The sequence below is a fragment of the Nothobranchius furzeri genome, chromosome 7 (genome assembly GCF_043380555.1).
Source record: "Nothobranchius furzeri strain GRZ-AD chromosome 7, NfurGRZ-RIMD1, whole genome shotgun sequence".
Lineage (NCBI taxonomy): Eukaryota > Metazoa > Chordata > Actinopteri > Cyprinodontiformes > Nothobranchiidae > Nothobranchius > Nothobranchius furzeri.
The window spans coordinates 57,219,033-57,237,436 of record NC_091747.1 but is presented as its reverse complement, the minus strand read 5'-3'; the positions used below and the strand labels follow the sequence as shown (position 1 = coordinate 57,237,436).

At 42.0% G+C, this 18,404-nt stretch overlaps 1 protein-coding gene across 7 annotated transcripts in view; it reads left to right on the top strand.

The window, feature by feature from the left end:
• The window catches only part of ctnnd2a (catenin (cadherin-associated protein), delta 2a), a 379,177-nt gene that overhangs the window by 239,359 nt on the left and 121,414 nt on the right, over positions 1-18,404 (top strand). For all 7 annotated transcript variants that reach the window (XM_054751079.2, XM_070553234.1, XM_070553237.1 and 4 more), the window contains one exon: positions 11,458-11,590. In XM_054751079.2, the coding sequence (XP_054607054.2) occupies positions 11,458-11,590 (133 nt within the window). The remainder of the gene's footprint in view (positions 1-11,457; positions 11,591-18,404) is intronic.

Here is an 18,404-nt window from a genome sequence, read left to right as displayed (position 1 = left end):
AATAAAGTTTATCTCTTGCCAAATAGAATATTTACAAAGAAATCACAATGTAACCATAGAAACATTGCTTGGTGTGTGTGTGTGTGTGTGTGTGTGTGTGTGTGTGTGCGTGCGTGCGTGCGTGCGTGCGTGCGTGTGTGTGTGTGCGCTCTGTCTTCTCGATCCCCAGTGAGTCGTGGAGGATGGCTGCTTATACTGAGCCAGGATTCTCTGGAGGTTTCTTCCTGTTAAAATGGAGTTTTCCTCTCCACTGTCGCTACATGCTTGCGTAGTATGAGGATTGCTGTAAAGTCACTGTCACTAGTCAGTGACTTGATGCAACCTGCTGGGTTCCTTATATAGGAAACTTTTTTTTCTGATTGGCTTAATGAACTGACCTGTATTGGAATGTTTATTGCGTGAAGTGCCTTCAGACGACTCTTGTCATGATTTGGCGCTGTATAAATAAACTTGAATTGAAAATTGAAAACTTGAAATGAATTATTGGAACTCAAAATTGGTTTGGTAAGCTCAGTGACCCTTGGCCTCCGTACACAGGTGAATCCAGATATGAGAGTTTTTAACGGGGCCAATTGTAAGTTTACTTCCTCTTTTTCTACCAACTCCGCCTATCACAGGATCCACTGATTTCCCTCTTTTTATACATTTTCTCTTTCCCTTAACTTATATTTTTAATCACAATGTTTTTAGGGGTTTTGTTTGTTTTTGTTTTTTTCGTGAAAGTTTTTTCACTTTCAAATTTTGGTTCTTGTGAAGCACCTCACGATTTTTATCTTGAGAGGCGTGATATAAAAGGTTGTTTTCTTTCTTTGAATATTCTCTAAAGAGTGGCAACATGGGGACCTCAAAAGAAGCCTCAAATGACATGATTGTTCACCATCATGGTTTAGGAGAAGTCTTCTACGTGTATCTCCTGCATTAGCTACCGACAGCTGTGGCGTATTGTTTATTTATTTATTTTTTTGCGTCCAGGAAAGAGCAGAGCACGTCTCGGCTAGTAGAAGAAAACCGTTAGCATTAGCAACTCCCCCACAAGGCAAAACTCCTTCAGGCTCTTGGTATTTGTGAAGATAAAACATCAACATTGCAGACTTCATTGAGGCAATGATGGAATCACTTAGCTGTCAGCCAATCAGATGTGAGATGTCCAGATATGAATATTAATTCAATTCAATTCAATTAAAAGTTACTTTATTAATCCCAGAGGGAAATTAGAGTTTCAGTACACACAATTCTGAGATCAGACATACATACATAGAAACACGACAAGAATTGGTCACTGTGTTCATTCGCAACCCAAGTCGCGCTACCGTAGTAGATCAAGAGGGTTTATATGAGGATAGAGTCAGGGGGAGGAATAAAAGGCACTTCAGAGTTACCCTCCACAGAGAGGGCAGCTTTGCTATGCAACAAAACACCTCAGACAAATATGCACACAGACTTCAGACATTACACAACATAAGTGTCCACTAGGTGGGGAGGTAGGGTTGGGACTCTCCTCACTTCAGTGCATGCAGCTGCATGGGGCAGCGCTCATCACCTTCGTTTGGACAGGGGAAAGAGATAATGGGTTAGAGGGCACATTGACTCCTAGATACAGTTCCACGGCCTTCACCGGTCACAGTCCCGCCCAGGCTGGGATAGGGAGAAAGAGTTTCCATAGCGACGGCAGCATTCCACATTTCTTCTGAGGGGGAGTTTTCTTTTCAGCCTCACAGGCTCCAAGGGCACTAGATTCAGATAAAAAAATTGTTTTGGGGACAGACAGAGATAATTTCCTCTCTGCCTTAGTGTTCTGTTGGTCTTCAACCCCTCTAGATCCAATAATGGCGTAATTAATCTATCCCAATCCGTGCTGATCCGTCAACTCGCTCCTTGATGTATCCACCTTTTGTGCCAGAGCCTGAATCTCAGCCAAGGTTCCAAGCTTACGACTCATCTTGACAATTATATGAGTTTGTGCGTTCACAGCGCGATGTAATCCATCCCTGAGCTCCGGGATTGGGCCAATATTCCTCGAAAGCTCGTTAATTTTCCGGTGAGCCAGGTAACCGCTCAGGCCAAACAGCAGGAATCCCGACACCAAAACCACGAATATCCAAACATCTTCATAATCCTCTACAGACAGTTGAGAGAGGCAGATCAGGTTCCACTGTTTCCAGGAGTCCATGATGTGTCCAGCTGGCTCTGTCCCAGAGGGGCAACCGGGAGCCCCTGTCAATCGCGTTGAGAGACCAACTGACCAGGTCCATTTTTAATAATTTCCATTTTCCAGAAAAAATGCTGAGAGTGCCATCCACACAAGACAAGACAAAGAGCCGTGGGATAAGGAGGGAGGGAGAGGAGAAAAAAGAAGTGTCTGTACTCTCCAAGAGCCAGAAGAAGAAAATGAGTAAGATTTGAAATCCTGCTGTTTTCTTCTCCCTACTCCTACAGCAAACTTCTACTTTCTGAATTAGGAGTTCCAGAGCATCTTTGATTCCCACAGAGAACGGCTCACAAGGCATTAATTCTTACTAGAGACTGCAGCAAGTTTATTTATTTATAATTTATTTCTTTTTCTGTTTTTCTACTGAAAGTGAAGAAATACAAGCTGTCAGTTGCAGAAGAAATGCTAATTCCAAAGCTGCTAGGGTAACAACTCTACCATTGCACTGCCCCCTCTGATAAAAGTAGTCTTCATATCATTACAAAACAAACTTTTATTAAGATTGCCTTGCGCCTGTTTCCAATCAGTTCCCTCAAGACCTTTGGTCCCTCTGTGCTTTTCCCTGTTAGTGTCACTCAGCATCTCTCAGTCCACTCACTAAATCCTTTGTTCACTTTTATTCCACCTCCTGAGCCTCGTATACCCAGCTGGAAGATGCCACAGAGAACGTGTATTGATTTTTCTCCTTGCCTGTGTGGTTGCTGCACGGAACAATGGAGAAAAAGTCCAGACACAGAAAGAAAAGGAGGAGGAAAATGTCACAAGCAGCTTTCCATACAGGAGATGTGAGCTGCAGAGAGGCAATCTACTCCTCTGTCCACTCCTTTTCCTCTACACTCCCATCACTCTGTGTCCCTTGTTCTATTTTCCCTTATTTTCCTCTTATAATGAACACCCTATTGTTAAATGTTCAGATCACTTTAGCTTTTCCATAAAAAGAAGGTATTTAATCACCTGAGTCCTCCCCAGGAGCCCATCAGCGATGGTATGTAAGCTATACTTTGCCGACGTGCTGACAGAAGATGAAGCGTTTCTATAGCAGCTGACTCACCACAGTTTCTCTGTCCTCTGTTTATTCTTGGATGGATTTCATTCCATGTTCCATCTACTCATCTCTGTCGGTCCAATTGTCTGCCAGGCTATTACGAGCACCACCTTCTTTCTTCCCCTCTGATTTCATTGATCCCCTTTTATTGTGGCTGTGCCAGAAGCGGCAGAGCTCCTCTCACACAGGACGAACGTTGGCCAAACATGTAATATTGCTAAAGGCCAAACGGGCCAAAGCAGCACAGAAAATCCAATACTGTTGATGTTAAACGTCTTTGTTGAGGTTTTGACAAATGCACAACTCATCCTAAAGTTACAAAAGTTTGCTGTAACATGGCGTTTGTGCATTTCTTCCTTCCATGTTTAACTAAAATCAAGCAAAATTTTACTTTTTAAACAACAAAAAGATTATTGCATCACACTTTTGCAAGCTGCTTAAATACATCATACATTTGTTTAAATTTGCATGTCTGAGGAGACACGCATTTCTGTAACAACTCATTCACAGATACAATGGCTAGAACTTCACATTTAAAGTGGCAGCGTGTAGTTTCCTGGCACTAGGGGGCAGTATACACATACATTTACAGGTAGTCTTACACCGTATCGTTTAAAAAAAACTCTGCAGTAAATGTTACCTGTGGAGCAAAAAGCATGCAACCTCAGTGTGGCTCCTGAGGTTTTGATGGTTCTTCACTTAATTCCATAGAGAGAGTGCAATGCCAATTGTAGTTTAGCAGTTTATTAAATTTGTGTTCCTTCCAACCTAAATATTTTTGAACATGGTAGAGTAACATCTGTAAGTCATACATCAAGCCAAACATCTAGTGTGACATCATAGACAAGTGCAGGACCCCAAGCCAACCAGGAAGCACGGTGTCTAATATGGCATCCCCCAAAGACGCTAAACCTACAACCTATGTGCTTAATGGGCTCGACGCACGGGAGGCGACATCGCCTCTCCTCCATTCATTTTCAATGAGACACGCACGGCAAAGCAATAATCGCGGGTCTCCCTCCTACTAAGCGAAATGCGAAAAGCGTGCGTGTGAAATTTTGCACTCGTGCACGTGTCGTGCACAGGTGACCCAGCGACGCGATCCCAGAAAGTTGAAATATTTTCAACCTTTCATCGCTGTCGCTCGGACGAGGACCAATCAACAGAGGTTTCATTCACTGACCAATGAGCGGACAGGATGCTCCGTACACCTCCGAGCAAACATGGAGGAGAAGTTGATTATTATTATGTTTATATAGTAAAATCAGAAGTTAGATTTCACACAACTAGCAGCACCTTGTGAAACATCATATCTACCGCTTTATTAACTCTGAACCGCTTAAATAACCTTGATTCCCTCCAACCTGACACAGCCAAACAAAACAACGGAAGTTTCGATTTCACCATGGAACAGAAAGCATAGACGCGTAGCTTTGCCGCTGGCTGCCTCCCGTGTGTCAGGTAATAAAAGCGACAGCGACAAATTTCACTGATTGCCATCATTTGTCGCCTCCCGTGTGTCGAGCCCCTTAGACCCGATTTTTATTTGTATATGCTACGAAGCCGCTGATGTTTTTCAGCGACTGGACATCATTTTATTCATTTTCAACAATGTTTTAATGGATATTTCCAGAGAATAAATGTAAAAACACACATTGTCACTTTAAACAAACATTAGGCAGTTTGGGCTTGTTTTTAGCTCCCCCTAGTTTCTGTTTAGAAGATCCAAAACCAAAACCTATCCGTTCACTGTGCGTTTGTCTTTTTAACACCTTACATTAACAGTATGTGAGCTGGAATAGGCCTAGTGGAATATTCTGGCCACAGGGGGTGATGGGGGCTTTTATTAACCCTGTAAAGGGTCATTTTAGCACATACTGGCTCAAGAAAATGATTTTAAAATGGAAAAGTTGTGTAGTTTCTATTAATGTAATTTGAAACAGTCCTGCTGTACTTTTATTATTAACTGCTTGAAGAACCACTTTTGTATTGAGTTTACCTAGCTAGTGCACTCTGAATTCTTCAGTTCAATTAAACACTGGTCTGAAATTGACTTCTTGTGCATCCCAACGAAAGAATGCAGCAGCTAACCATAAGAAACACTGAGAGCCCTCAGTATCTCCTCTGGATTGAATTTTAATGAAGTTGCACTTTTAATTAAAGAGACCTTTCAATACACTCTGAGCTGCTGGTGCATCTTCATGTGCATCCTGTTCCTACAGCTGTTTTATCTGTTGAATTGCAATATTGTCTTATTGACTTTAGCTCCACGAGTGTACTTGACCTGAGGATGTGCAGAAGTGTTTGCACATGCAAACAGCTGTAAACTAGTGTGTGTGTGTGTGTGTGTGTGTGTGTGTGTGTGTGTGTGTGTGTGTGTGTGTGTGTGTGTGTGTGTGTGTGTGTGTGTGTGTGTGTGTGTGTGTGTGTGTGTGTGTGTGTGTGTGTGTGTGTGTGTGTGTGTGTGTAAAGATCTGTATAGATTTTTGCAATATTTACCTAGTAACAGTTTTTGTGCAGACTGTAACATGAGACATAAAGATGACTAGTAAAGTCTAAATCTTATTTTCTCATTTTCACTCCCTTGCCAATTTTTTCTGATGAATTTCTCTGGCTTTCCTACATTTCGATGATGAAGACTGATGTTCAGGTCCTAATTAGCATCTGATTTAGTATGCACACTGCTCTTCCGTCCGTCCCTGGCCCCTCCAGTCCATTACAAGACATGACAGACATTGTCCAATCAGGTAAAAGCCAATGGGACAAGCTTCCTGTGTGGAGCCATCACTCAGATTTATTTTGGGTCCTGCTGATAAAAATTGGAATAAAATGTCAAATTATTACTTTAAAATATCTAATCTACTGCCATGCATCATTAAGTGGTGAAAATGATGAGAGAGAAATAAAAACTACTCAAAGGAACTATTGAACACTTTTGACCTGTTAATTTGCGACGGTGGCACAGGAGTTAAGTGCTCGCCCCGTAATCGGAAGGTTGCTGGTTCGAGTCCCGCTCAGTCTGTCGCTGTCGTTGTGTCCTTGGGCAAGACACTTAACCCCCCTTGCCTGCTGGTGGTGGTCGGAGGGACTGGTGGCGCCAGTGCTCGGCAGCCTCGCACTGCCCCAGGGCAGCTGTGGCTACATTGTAGCTCATCCCCACCAGTGTGTGAATGTGTGTGTGAATGGGTGAATGACTGATTGTGTTGTAAAGCGCCTTGGGGGGGTTCTAGGACTCTAGAAGGCGCTATATCAAATACAGGCCATTTACCATTTACCATTCCAATACAGCCAACTACATTTTCACTGAATTAGCAAAACCTGAAAGAATTGGTGTTATGCTTTTAGTAATGCAATTCGATATTTCAGTCAATAGAAAAAACTCAGCTCTGTATACGGAACATCATATTACGGTTTTCTGATTTTTTTTCCCTCTCCAACAGGAAATGGATTGGTGCGTGTGAGTAAGTGAGTGCACGTGTGTCTTAACCTCTGTCTCTCTTCACGGCAATCATTTCATTCAGTTTTACTTAATAGAAAACCTTTTATTTTTATTCATGCTGCATTCAGACCAAGTCCTTTATGTGTGACTGCAAAAACAGTTCACTGACTCAAAAACAAGTCTCAATACGACAGTGACAGTTTTTTACAGCAAGCTAAAAAAAAATACAAAAATAAATCAAATAGTTGAGTTATCTGCTTTTTGCAGATGATGTGGTCCTGCTGGCTTCATCAGAATGTGATGTCCGGTTCTCATGTTCGCAAAAAATATTCTGTGGACTGTTGAGACAAAACTGGATGTTTTAGATGGTGTGTGTCCAACAGTTAAGCATGGTGGTGTTAGTGTGATGGTCTGGAGCTGCTTTCAGCATGGAAGCATTGTTTGGCAATGTCTACTGATATAATTTCCTGATGTGTTACAACCAATCAGCATGAATTAACCACATGTCCAGCCCAGCGACTTTACCGGGCCTTTCTAAGCTCACAACCCAGTTCAGGTCCTCTGCTGATCCCTGAAATGTCCCAGAAAATGGTCCTTTTGGGTTGGCTGGTCAAATGGGGAAAATGTGTCTCGTGAAGGTTTGGGGAAAGTACCCAGAAGTTTTGATAGTGGAAACGGGACTCTAATCCTTCATTTTTACCAGTGAAAAGGTTGGTTTTAAGCGAGGAAGCGTCATCCCAAGTTTATGTAAGTCAGACTAATGCTGTGTGAGCTCTGAACGCCGCGTGTGTCTGCATCAAAGCCCGATAATCACACAACACTCTCCCTTTGTTATATCACTCCATCCCTACCTCCTCCCTTCCTTCCCCTCTATCCCTGTGCCACCTGCTTTTTTCTCCTCTGTGTTAGACCGCTCTCCTGCCACACCTAATGCTTCCACTGATTTTCTTTTCTTTTATTTATTTATTTTTTTGCTGCATCACGCCTCCGCATACCTCGAGAATTTGCAAACCAACTCGTCTAATCAGGACGGCGGCGCACTGTGCTGCAACAGTGGCACACTTTGTTTTTGTACCCGCTGATGTGTCATATCCAGAGCACAAAGCTCAAGCATGAAAACGGCAAAAGTCAAACTGTAAAATTAGAATGTTACATAGAGAATGCGCCGCAGCAGTGTGTCGTGATTCGGGTTCCTCTGAAGCTTTGCAGGTATTTCCCAAAGTTTTCTTGGCTCTCCTTTCATGCGGTTTTCCTCTTTGCAAGATTTATTTTTTTATTTTTTTGTGTCCTGCTGTTTTACATCAGTGGCGTGTTGCCTGGTGGTGCACCTAGCAGTGCTGCAGCTCTCATTAGCACCTAGGCTGACAAGACTGACATCTCGTCTGAGGCTTGTTTTCCTTTTCTCTCTCCTGTCAGCTCCCTCTTGCCACTTCAGCCCCCTGAATGCTCTGCTACTTGCATGAACTCCCCTCCAACATTCTCCCTCTGTGCTTCACCCACTCCCTCCTTTCCCCATCCTCCCTTCACCCTGTCTCCATCGCTACCAGGGGTTTTTAATTAATGGCGAGCCATGATGCTTATCTTATCAGCAGATCATTCGGCTTTCTATTAACTACACTGACAGAGATGGAAGGATGCAAGGGATGGATCACACACACTCACACGCACACACACACACACACACACACACACACACACACACACACAAATACGCTCAAACACCAACAGACATCGGCATGCCTTTCAGTGGTTACATACTCCTAAGTGGAGACACGGACGGATGTAAATACAAAAACACGCACATAAACGGTTACAAACACCAACAGGCTGCAAGGCGATCATGCTCGCACAAACACAGCCGTACACACACACGAGAAACAAACCGCCCTGATAGTATCTAGCTCTGTGATTTACAGAACCCTGTTTGAGGGTCTCTCCTCCTAAATCCCTCAAATGCCCTGGGAATCCCTCCTTCTTCGTCCCTTTATCTATCTCTCAGCTGCCTCCCTCCTTCAGTCCTGCTTTCTCTCTGAATGAACACTTCTCATTCGGCAGATAAAGAGCTGTCCACGCTGGAGCCCGCTTTATCTCTGAGAGCCACGTTTACTCCCTGTGAATGTGCCGCCTTTCACCACTGCTTTGTAGACGCCACTTGCTTGATCCGACGGAAATAAGAGCGCAGCGTCTTGCCGTTGCCATAACTTGGGATGCACCCTCACACACACACACACACACACACTCACACAATTGTCCCATATTCGCCACATTTTCATGTTTGAGCTGGCTGAGCCAAGGGGTGAAATAAAATCATGATAGCTTCATGGGGCTTACAGTGAGCCACACTTTGCTACAGATTTGTAACCATGAAGGCACAGACAACGTAATAAATTCTCAGACGCTGCAATCGATGAGAGACACTAAATATTTCTACGCCGCTTTTTAGTCAGAGTCTTTTGAAAGTTGACAGTTTTCTGAAGGTGCTGAGAGGCAGGAGCAGTTGAGCACAGTGCTGGGTGGTTATTGGGTTATTGGAGGGAAATTTTACAGCATTTGCAGCAACACACTAATAATTTTCTTATTTTGGGACCTGTAACTAAACTATTAGTAAAGAATCAAACAATAAAAGAAACCATTTCCTGTGCATTACCAAAGGACAGACTGTTTATTTCACATATTTGTTTTCATAAATATGTGAACATCTGCTGGTTTAGAGTAAATCAATCAATCAATCAATCAAATTTATTTATAAAGCGCTTTTCAAACAAAGTGCAATTCAAAGTGCTTTACAAAATGACCCCAGATTCCCATAACAGGTTAAAAACAATAACAGACATATGCACGCACACGCACAGACACACACAGGCTCTTTCACACACACACGCACACACACACACACACACGTAAAAATTATATTTGGATGAGCCCAGATGAGCCAAGTATGGTAACGCAAAGAAACAAACTGTAAAGAAACAAACTAGCATTGCTTGATCTGCAGACAGCTGAGGTAAATTGCTTCTCTGCAATTCATAAAACTTTTATCTTTTTAAAATCTTGTACAAAACGTGTTCCTTTCTTAGGGACACCATTTAGAGGTGGGAAAATATGTAGCCCCTTCACCAACTTCCATGATTACGGCTGGAAGCAATGCCTCTCGTTCGCAAACGTGCACCTCTAGCTAGGCTACAGAGTTAAAACACATAGTTTTCCAATTCTCACGTATGCCTTTTATTCATTTATATCTACATATGCATCTGTCTAGGTCAGTGGTGTAAAATATGCGGCCCGCGGGCCGCATCCGTCCCGCAAGCGGGTTAATCCGGCCCGCGAGATGGTTGTGTAAACTTTATTTTCATACTTTACAATGTAGAGTGAAAATAAACTTATCTTTGTAAGCAAGTTTTCTCTGTAATGAGTATAAATAAAACAAAGCTGCGCTCAAGGCCCACACAAGAACTTGAATCACATCCTGAAGTTGGCCGCCACTCAGGATGTGACTTCTGATGTTGATGTGCTGGTGAAAGCTAAAAGATGTAAAGTTAAATGAGTCAAATATACTTTAAGTGCTGCATGAAACTGATCTAGCCAAGTGATCTGTAAGCTCTTTGAATCACTAAGGAATGTATTTTTTATTTTTTTTAAATGTATTTATTTATTTTTTAAAAATTTTCAAGTACACTTCAGATGTTGTACTTGTACTATTTTGGATACACTGTCCTCAGGCTCCAGCTTTGTTTTATATTGATTGTATTAAAACAAAGAGAACAATCTGAAGTTTTTTTTAATTTACCGGTCCGGCCCACTTGGGTCTAGATTTCCCTCAATGTGGCCCCTGAGCTAAAATGAGTTTGACACCCCGTGTCTAGGTACTTACACAAATGTGCATGCTCTGTGATTGATATCTGTACGTAAACAGATGTCTGACGCTATTGGCTAATGCTTAGCGGTGCTCAATTCATATTGCATGGGTCTCTATGGGACGGGGTTACAAGCTTAAAAAAGGAAATTCAATGTGCTGCATGCATTAAATCACAGAACAGGGTCAGACTATCACTTTTACAGATTAAAAACAATCATACATTATTCTTGAAACATTTCCATTTAACTGAACTCCTCACTCTCAATCTTAAAGATTACCTTTAAATATATTCTCGTTTTTTATGCTTTTGTCCAAAAATACTCAATGTTTTAAGTATTTATAGAATATGCTTGTTTTAACTGTTGGCATTGTCTTTCCTTTACTCACGTCTTGGGTTTAGACAACTGGGGATGCTGCATAATTTGTGTGTTGCTTGGTTTGTGGAGGGTGCTCTCTTAAGAAGATATTTATCTTTTGTGGCTAAAACAGTGGCGTGTCCAGATCTTTTTAAATGGGGTGGCCCAGGTGAGGCACAACTTTGTGCATGGGTGGCACCAAATGTTATGCTTTTTTTGTTTTACCCCCAAGCCTTTTGTGGACAATGAAAAGCCTATTTAAAGGTAAATTAGTGTGGCGGCACCTGGGGTGGCCAATCAGAGTCCAAGGGTGGCATGTGCTACCCCAGGCCACTCCCTGGACACGCCCCTGGGCTAAAAACATTTTTTAACCACAACCTTCTTTTTAATTTTCCACCCTGTGTTTTCTGTGGAACCATGGATGGTTGGATCTGTTTAGTTTCTGGAGCGCTGGAAGTAAAGTCGGGGATTTCATTGGAATCATTTGAGGTTACCTTTTGTGTTTTGGTAATGTGCTGTAAAATCAAAGTGCCTTTGTTTGTTTACCCACAGAGAGTTTGGGTGGAGAGATCCGGAGCTGCCAGAGGTGATCCAGATGTTACAGCACCAGTTCCCATCAGTGCAGTCCAATGCTGCAGCCTACCTGCAGCATCTCTGCTTCGGGGACAACAAGATCAAATCTGAGGTATGACAGGACAGGAATGGTTAGTCACTGGGAGATTGATGGCTAAGTTCTCGCAACCGTCGTGTCTCTGTACATAATCATAACGTCGGCGTATCACTCTTCCAATTTTACAAATGCTGACTGTTTGGCGACGTCTGCCAATATTGAGATGCAACCAATCAGCATGAGTCCCACCCAGCAAGTCTACTGGCTAATTTCTGAGTTCAGGTACTACGCTGGTTTCTGAAATGGCCCAAAAATGGTTCTTTCAGGCCGGCCTGGTAAAATGGAGACATGCCCATGCCACAAAGGTCTGGTAAAAGTCAAAAACATTTCTGGAGAACCTTTTAAGGATTTGCACATAAACATGCTAGGTTTGTAGCTTTTTTCTGCCGAACTAGACCACTACCATAAAAACCACATATACATTTTGTGTTCTTGTACCTATAAACATAGAAATATTAAATACTTTTGGGGTTTTTTAAGCAACTGTTGTGGTATGCATCCTAGAACCTTTCAAATAAATGAAGCAAAGGACACTACACGATCTCTGAGGTGCATACTAATGCTAACAATTAGACTGCTTTCTTCTCTTAAACACACACACACACAACACACCCCAACCCTTACCAACCAGAAACTGAAAAATGTAAGATTTCATTCAGATGTGGAATTTATTACACGTTTAATCACAATGATGGAGGATTAAATCCCCAATATTCTATAAGATTCCAGAAATAAATGCTACTATTAACAGTTTAGATAATAATTGATGCATTTAAACAGAAAGTGTGAGTACTTTACTTTCATTCATATTGTGTTTACTACTATCCACCCACGCAAATTACGCAAATAACTCACTTCCACGTTTTATTCCTCTCCCACTCCCTGATTTATGCAACTCTTATCTATGAAAAGACGCACCGATGGTTCTTTCTTTCTTTTCGGTGTAATTATAGATCTGGTGGGTAAAGAAAAAGTAAATGTTCAATGTTTCACAGATCTAAGGCTAAGGTCTGCTCCCACATAAAGGTATCCAGTGTCTGAAATTAGATTAAGAACTACCACACACACACACACACACACACGTTAGCATGTATTTGTTCAGCAGTATTTCACAATAAGCCGTTAATGAAAAACCAACTTGACTATCACAAAGCTAGATATGGGTTATTAGCTGGGTTAAGGATCCGTTGCCTGTATCGACACAACATTTCTTCAAAGCTCTGCTGTGATGAAAGTAAAGATTTGTTTTAGTTAACGAGGGAATCAGTTATCCTGAGTAAGGGTTGACAATGGAACAAATCAGCACACCAATAACCTGGAAAGTAAAAGGATTTTTTAATAATGATCAGATTTCACAAAAAAGGGTTACAGAAATATCAAGTTTTAACATGTTGATGACTTTTATGATGTTTAATAAGTTTCGAGATTTTATTCATGAACAGCAGCTTCAGGCAACAGGGATGGCACTTAGTTCTGAGACTTTTATTTAAATCGTACAAAGACTCGACTTTGACTCAAATCCTCCTTTTGATCTGGGACATTTTGATGCATTTTTGAGTTTAAAAGTTGTAACGATCCCCCACCATGGCAAAACCGCACAAATGAGAAAAAAACACAATGCTAATAGACGGAGATGGGTCTTGTACACGTTTTCATTTAACTGTAATACTGTTCCTTTCCATTACAATAATGGAACGTTTAAGAAAAATGTATTATCTAAATTATTTTAAACAATTAACAGGACTAACTCTCTAGTGATGGATGCGAATGGAATGAAATGAGGTGGAGTGTGTGTTGGTGCAATGTCCATTAAGAACCTCTGTCTGGAGAAGCGAGTCTGAGTGGGGGGTGTTGTTTTGCTCCTAACTGATCGGCGTTTGAACTTTAGTCAGGAAAGACATGAGACGCTATCTTGTGCCGTTCTACATTACCCATCAGGGACCCCCGTGTTAGATCAGGCTGCCAGGTCCTCGGACCCTCCTCTCGTGCTGGAACCGATGAAACAGCGTCGACAGCACGACAAACCAGTCTATGGATAGTCTCCAGGTAAAAACGGCAGGTGTTTCACAGCGTCAAAGGGACCCCCCTTTGGGTCAACGAGTTCAGCTTTTATTCTGAAGGAACCGTTGTTTTGTTGGTAACAACGACAGGATTTTCCAGCTTTTCTCAGCTTAAAAGTAAAATGTACAGATGGCCGGTCCGTACTTCGCTTAGCAATGATGGACATCAGACGATCTCGAGAGCTGGCTGAATACTGAACACAAAATGGCGTTGTTCTGTTTTATTAATCTTGGTTGTTTACGATTCTGGACGAATCGCAGTGGACAGATTAAATAAACACCACAGAAACTCTGCCACGCTTCAGAATGAAGGTTCTGATTGGATGAGTAAACAATGTGTCTTGAGTTGACATTACGTGGATCAGGATGTCTAGTGCAGTTAGACCAAAGTCATATTACTCAATAAACATATTAACCATAACATTGTGATTTCACAGATCGGTCACATGGTTATTATTGACTAACAGTTGTTGTGATTAGCTTTATTAAAATAGAGTTCTTTGATTAATTAAAAGAAAAGCGTTCATCTTCTTTCTTCTGTCTTCTTGCTGGAGTGTAAACATTAGAAGTGAATGCATGACCTTGGCTGTTCATGCACACTGGCACTGTGTCACAAGGACAGCTGTTAGAGGGGAGAAATGGTTCCTTCATCACGTTACATAACTTATATCTAGCTATAGGCAATCCTTTTGCTTATAATTTAAAGGAATCAAACTCCTGTCCTTTTCATCCACGGTTCAGTTCTACCTTTTTCAGCAGAACTCCGATTCACACCAGGATTAGAAAAACTGAAAGCCTTTTACAAAGCAAATCTATATTTTTACGTGTCCTCGTCCTGCTTGACTTTGTCACGGATTTATGTCCCTCAAGTAACGCCCGCTGTAATACTGTTGAGCTGAAACGGTAACAGTACAGAGAGGCCCAACAGGTCAGCCCACTGTTGTCCACATTTCCTTGTACAGATCCGATAGAAATGAACCATGCCACCAAGTGGGCGGTGCTAAGCTAAGGATAGAATTAATGTATGAGAACGTTTGGGGCCCTTTTGCCTGACAGCCACAGAGGGTAGCTTCAGGAGGTCAAGGTGTGTTATTTATATGGCTCCCATCTACCTGAATCCTCTTGCAAAGGCTTACGTCTCGGCCCGGCCACTCCGGTCATCACAGGATCGTCGGCTAGCAGTGCCTACACCACGCTCAGGACAATCCAGACTTTTCTCATGCATCGTTCCACAAATGTGGAATGACCTTCCAAGCACTACCAGAATAGGAGCTTCCTCTTCAATTTTCAAGAAACTCCTGAAGACCCTGCTCTTCAGAGAGCGTCCCCCCTCTCTACTGTCCACTCCTTGTTCCCTCCTCCCCATGACTGATGTCAAGTTGTTGTTGTTGTTGTTGTTAGCCTCAAGGGCATCATGCAGATTATCACTTGTAAGTCGCTTTGGACAAAAGCGTCTGCTAAATACATAAACATAAACATTTGTGTGTTAGATAAACCAATTTAAATGAACATACTGAATAACGGTCATTTTTGGGAGTGTATCAGGAGCAGTTAGTGGTAACGGTCTTCCTCCCCTGGAAGTAAAGAAGTAAGAAAGTCAGGTCTGCTAGCTGGAGATTCTCTAGACGACAAGGAGCACAATAAGAATTGGTGCCGAAACCAACAAAGCCACTTTTAATGTCCCATTGACAGATATATAGACCCTGGAGAAAAAAATAAGTTATCAACAGGGACGTGCTGTACACTGTAAGAAATAAAATGTTAAATTGACTTAACCAATAGCGTTCTGATGCTGTTTTTCTAATAAGAACTAAAGTTTAATTGCAAAACATCATTTTTCACTCAGATTCACCTTCTCTCTCCCTGAAGCAATCTCAGACACCTGCATGCACGCATTCATAATTCCATCATCCTCAAATCTTAGCACATCCAACACAAGGTCTATTTGTGCAAGCTTAAAATATCAACTGTTAAAGATTGTCCAACAAGGTTGCCACTGTTGATTGTTTTTCCTATGATTGTCATTTCAAATCGTTAGTTTAAATTGAAGAATTAGAACTCTTAAAATTTAAACTTGTCTTTTCATTGAACTGAAACGCAGACAAACGGATTTGATCGTCAGTTTATCGATGAAAACAACCTTCGAGTCTTCTTATCTCTATAACATTTGGTTATTAATTTGTTAAAATTAATATTCCAGATTACTATGTAGAATGGTTCATCTTTCATAAAAGAGCCAACAACCATTACGCTACACTGAATAACGGTCATTTTTGGGAGTGTATCAAGAGCAGTTAGTGGTAACGGTCTTCCTCCCCTGGAAGTAAAGAAGTAAGAAAGTCAGGTCTGCTAGCTGGAGATTATCTAGACGACAAGGAACTTTAAACAATAAGAACTGGTGCCGAAACCAACAAAGCCACTTTTAATGTCCCATTGACAGATATATAGACCCTGGAGAAAAAATAAGGTATACCTGTTTTGTTGAATCAACAGGGACGTGCTGTACACTGTAAGAAATAAAATGTTAAATTGACTTAACCAAGTTATGTCAACTGGTTCTATTAAACCATTAAAGAATCTCCAGTTTTACTAAAACTTGGCTACGTGTGTACATGACCTGAAGCTTGTGGTCTAGACTTCCAAAGCTGTGAAGGTTTTCATTGCTAAATCTATGACTTTGCTTTGTTCTTTCCTCCGAACAATATCAGGCATCCGTAGGTTAATACTTTGTTCAGCCCAGTTTAGAATACTCAGGAGAGCAGCGTTAGCCAAGGGCCAAAAACCCAATTAGCCAATGGTTCAAAGGCACTAAGACGCGTTTAGCCCTAGGAAACGTGTCAGACAACAACAAAGCTGAAGCCCACGTGTTTCAGACATTGAGTACAGCACTGAGCAGATTCACTGGCACCACCTTTTTCAACACCTTCAAAATAAAATTAAAATCAGTCAATTCTTCTAAACCTTGCACACATTTTGAGTGCAGACAGCTTTATTTGCCCGACTGCACTGATGCTCCATATGTTGTGACTGAGACATGCTCGGTAAATTGCACATGCCACAATCGCTGGTCTGTACGTCAGACATGGATCCTGTTGCCACGTCTTGTGCTGTCAGCTCCTCTGATTCCGACAATCACAGCTGTCACCACTGCTAACTGTTACCAGGCGATGCTGTCGCCATGGGTTACAGATAGGTGTGACTGCAGCTGAACAGCAGTAGACAAAGATGAATCAATCTGCACTTCTAATCTTCCTCAAAGGGAAAGGAAAAGAAGTAAAGTCGCAACAATACTGGCAAAGGGCGTTTATGTGGCTCGGAGACAAAGCTGCGCAACACCACGATGGTTTAGAGGAGTGAGATTAACTGTGACAAACAGGAGAAAGAGGAGGTGCAGAGATCAGCAGGAGAAAAGGGATGGGCTGTGAAAAGAAGCAGGGAGGGCAAAAGTGGATCACCTCATCAGGTTAAGGAAATTGGCTAATCCAGAAAGTTTAATCTGTCAGTCGTCTTTTCTTTTAAATTAAAAAGATAAGCAAAGTCTTATTACTTGATTAACTCCTGCTGCGCCGTGAAACACCTCAACGCTGCTTCGGCTCTATTCACTTCTCGCTAGGAGTCTTCCTCTGTCTCCCAGAGACATTGCTGGACATCAAGCCCCTCTGGGGCAAATACCTCTAATGACCTAATTTACATATTTCTATTACTATTATTAAAGACCTGCTTTTTGTATAAAACTAACAACATATGTTAATAATAATAATAATAATGCATTGAACTTATATAGCGCTTTTCTAGACACCCAAAGACGCTTTCCACACACTCTCACATTCACACAGTGCTAGTGATGGTAAGCTACTTGTAGCCACAGCCGCCCTGGGGAGGTCTGACAGAGGCGAGGCTGCCATTTTGCGCCGTCGGCCCCTCTGACCACCACTAACACAGGCAAGTTGGGTGAAGTGTCTTGCCCAAGGACACAACAGCAGGATACCCCTGGCGGGAGCTGGAATCAAACCCATGACCCTCCGATCATGAGGCAACCCGCTCTACCACCTGAGCTACTGCTGCCCCTAATGTCCCTTTTGTCCCACGGCTACTATGCAGCTGCTGCTGGACTACTGGCACACATATCAGCTCATCACTCTGCTACTTTTTCTCTTCATCCTCATTCATCTGCAGCTTCACCTCTCTGTTTGTGACACCCAACACTCTACTGCAGTAACTTTTGATCAACCAGAAGCGGTTTAAACTTTGGAATGTTATTTCCATCCACCTCCTGATGTAGTTCCTGTTACTTGTTTGGTCTGCCAACTCCATCCTGTTCCTTTTCACAGCATTTTTAAGTCAACTATGAGCCAGATAACTAAAACAGAACATATTGCCTTGTGACCCCGCCTCTTTCTTGTAGGCTCCAGCACCCCACCCCCATGACCCTGAACAGAATCATGCAGGCTCGGAACATGAGTGAGATAATGTATGGTCTAATCAGAAGTACGCACTGATTTACACACCACACTACTACCATCATTCTAACTGAGTAGCTTGTTGTCATGTAAAGTCACCTTGGCATTAATCTCTCGTGAATAGTTTGTTAAAAACTAATAAATGATGATTAATAATCAAGCAACTGTTTACTATAACAAGCTCAATTCTGTCACATCAGCAACATTCAGCTCTCTTGTACATTGGATCTTTGCATGCATGAAGATCCACACTGGCATCTGTGATGCTCCACAGACTGAGGCAACTTCACTTCAGTTTGTATTGTGCAT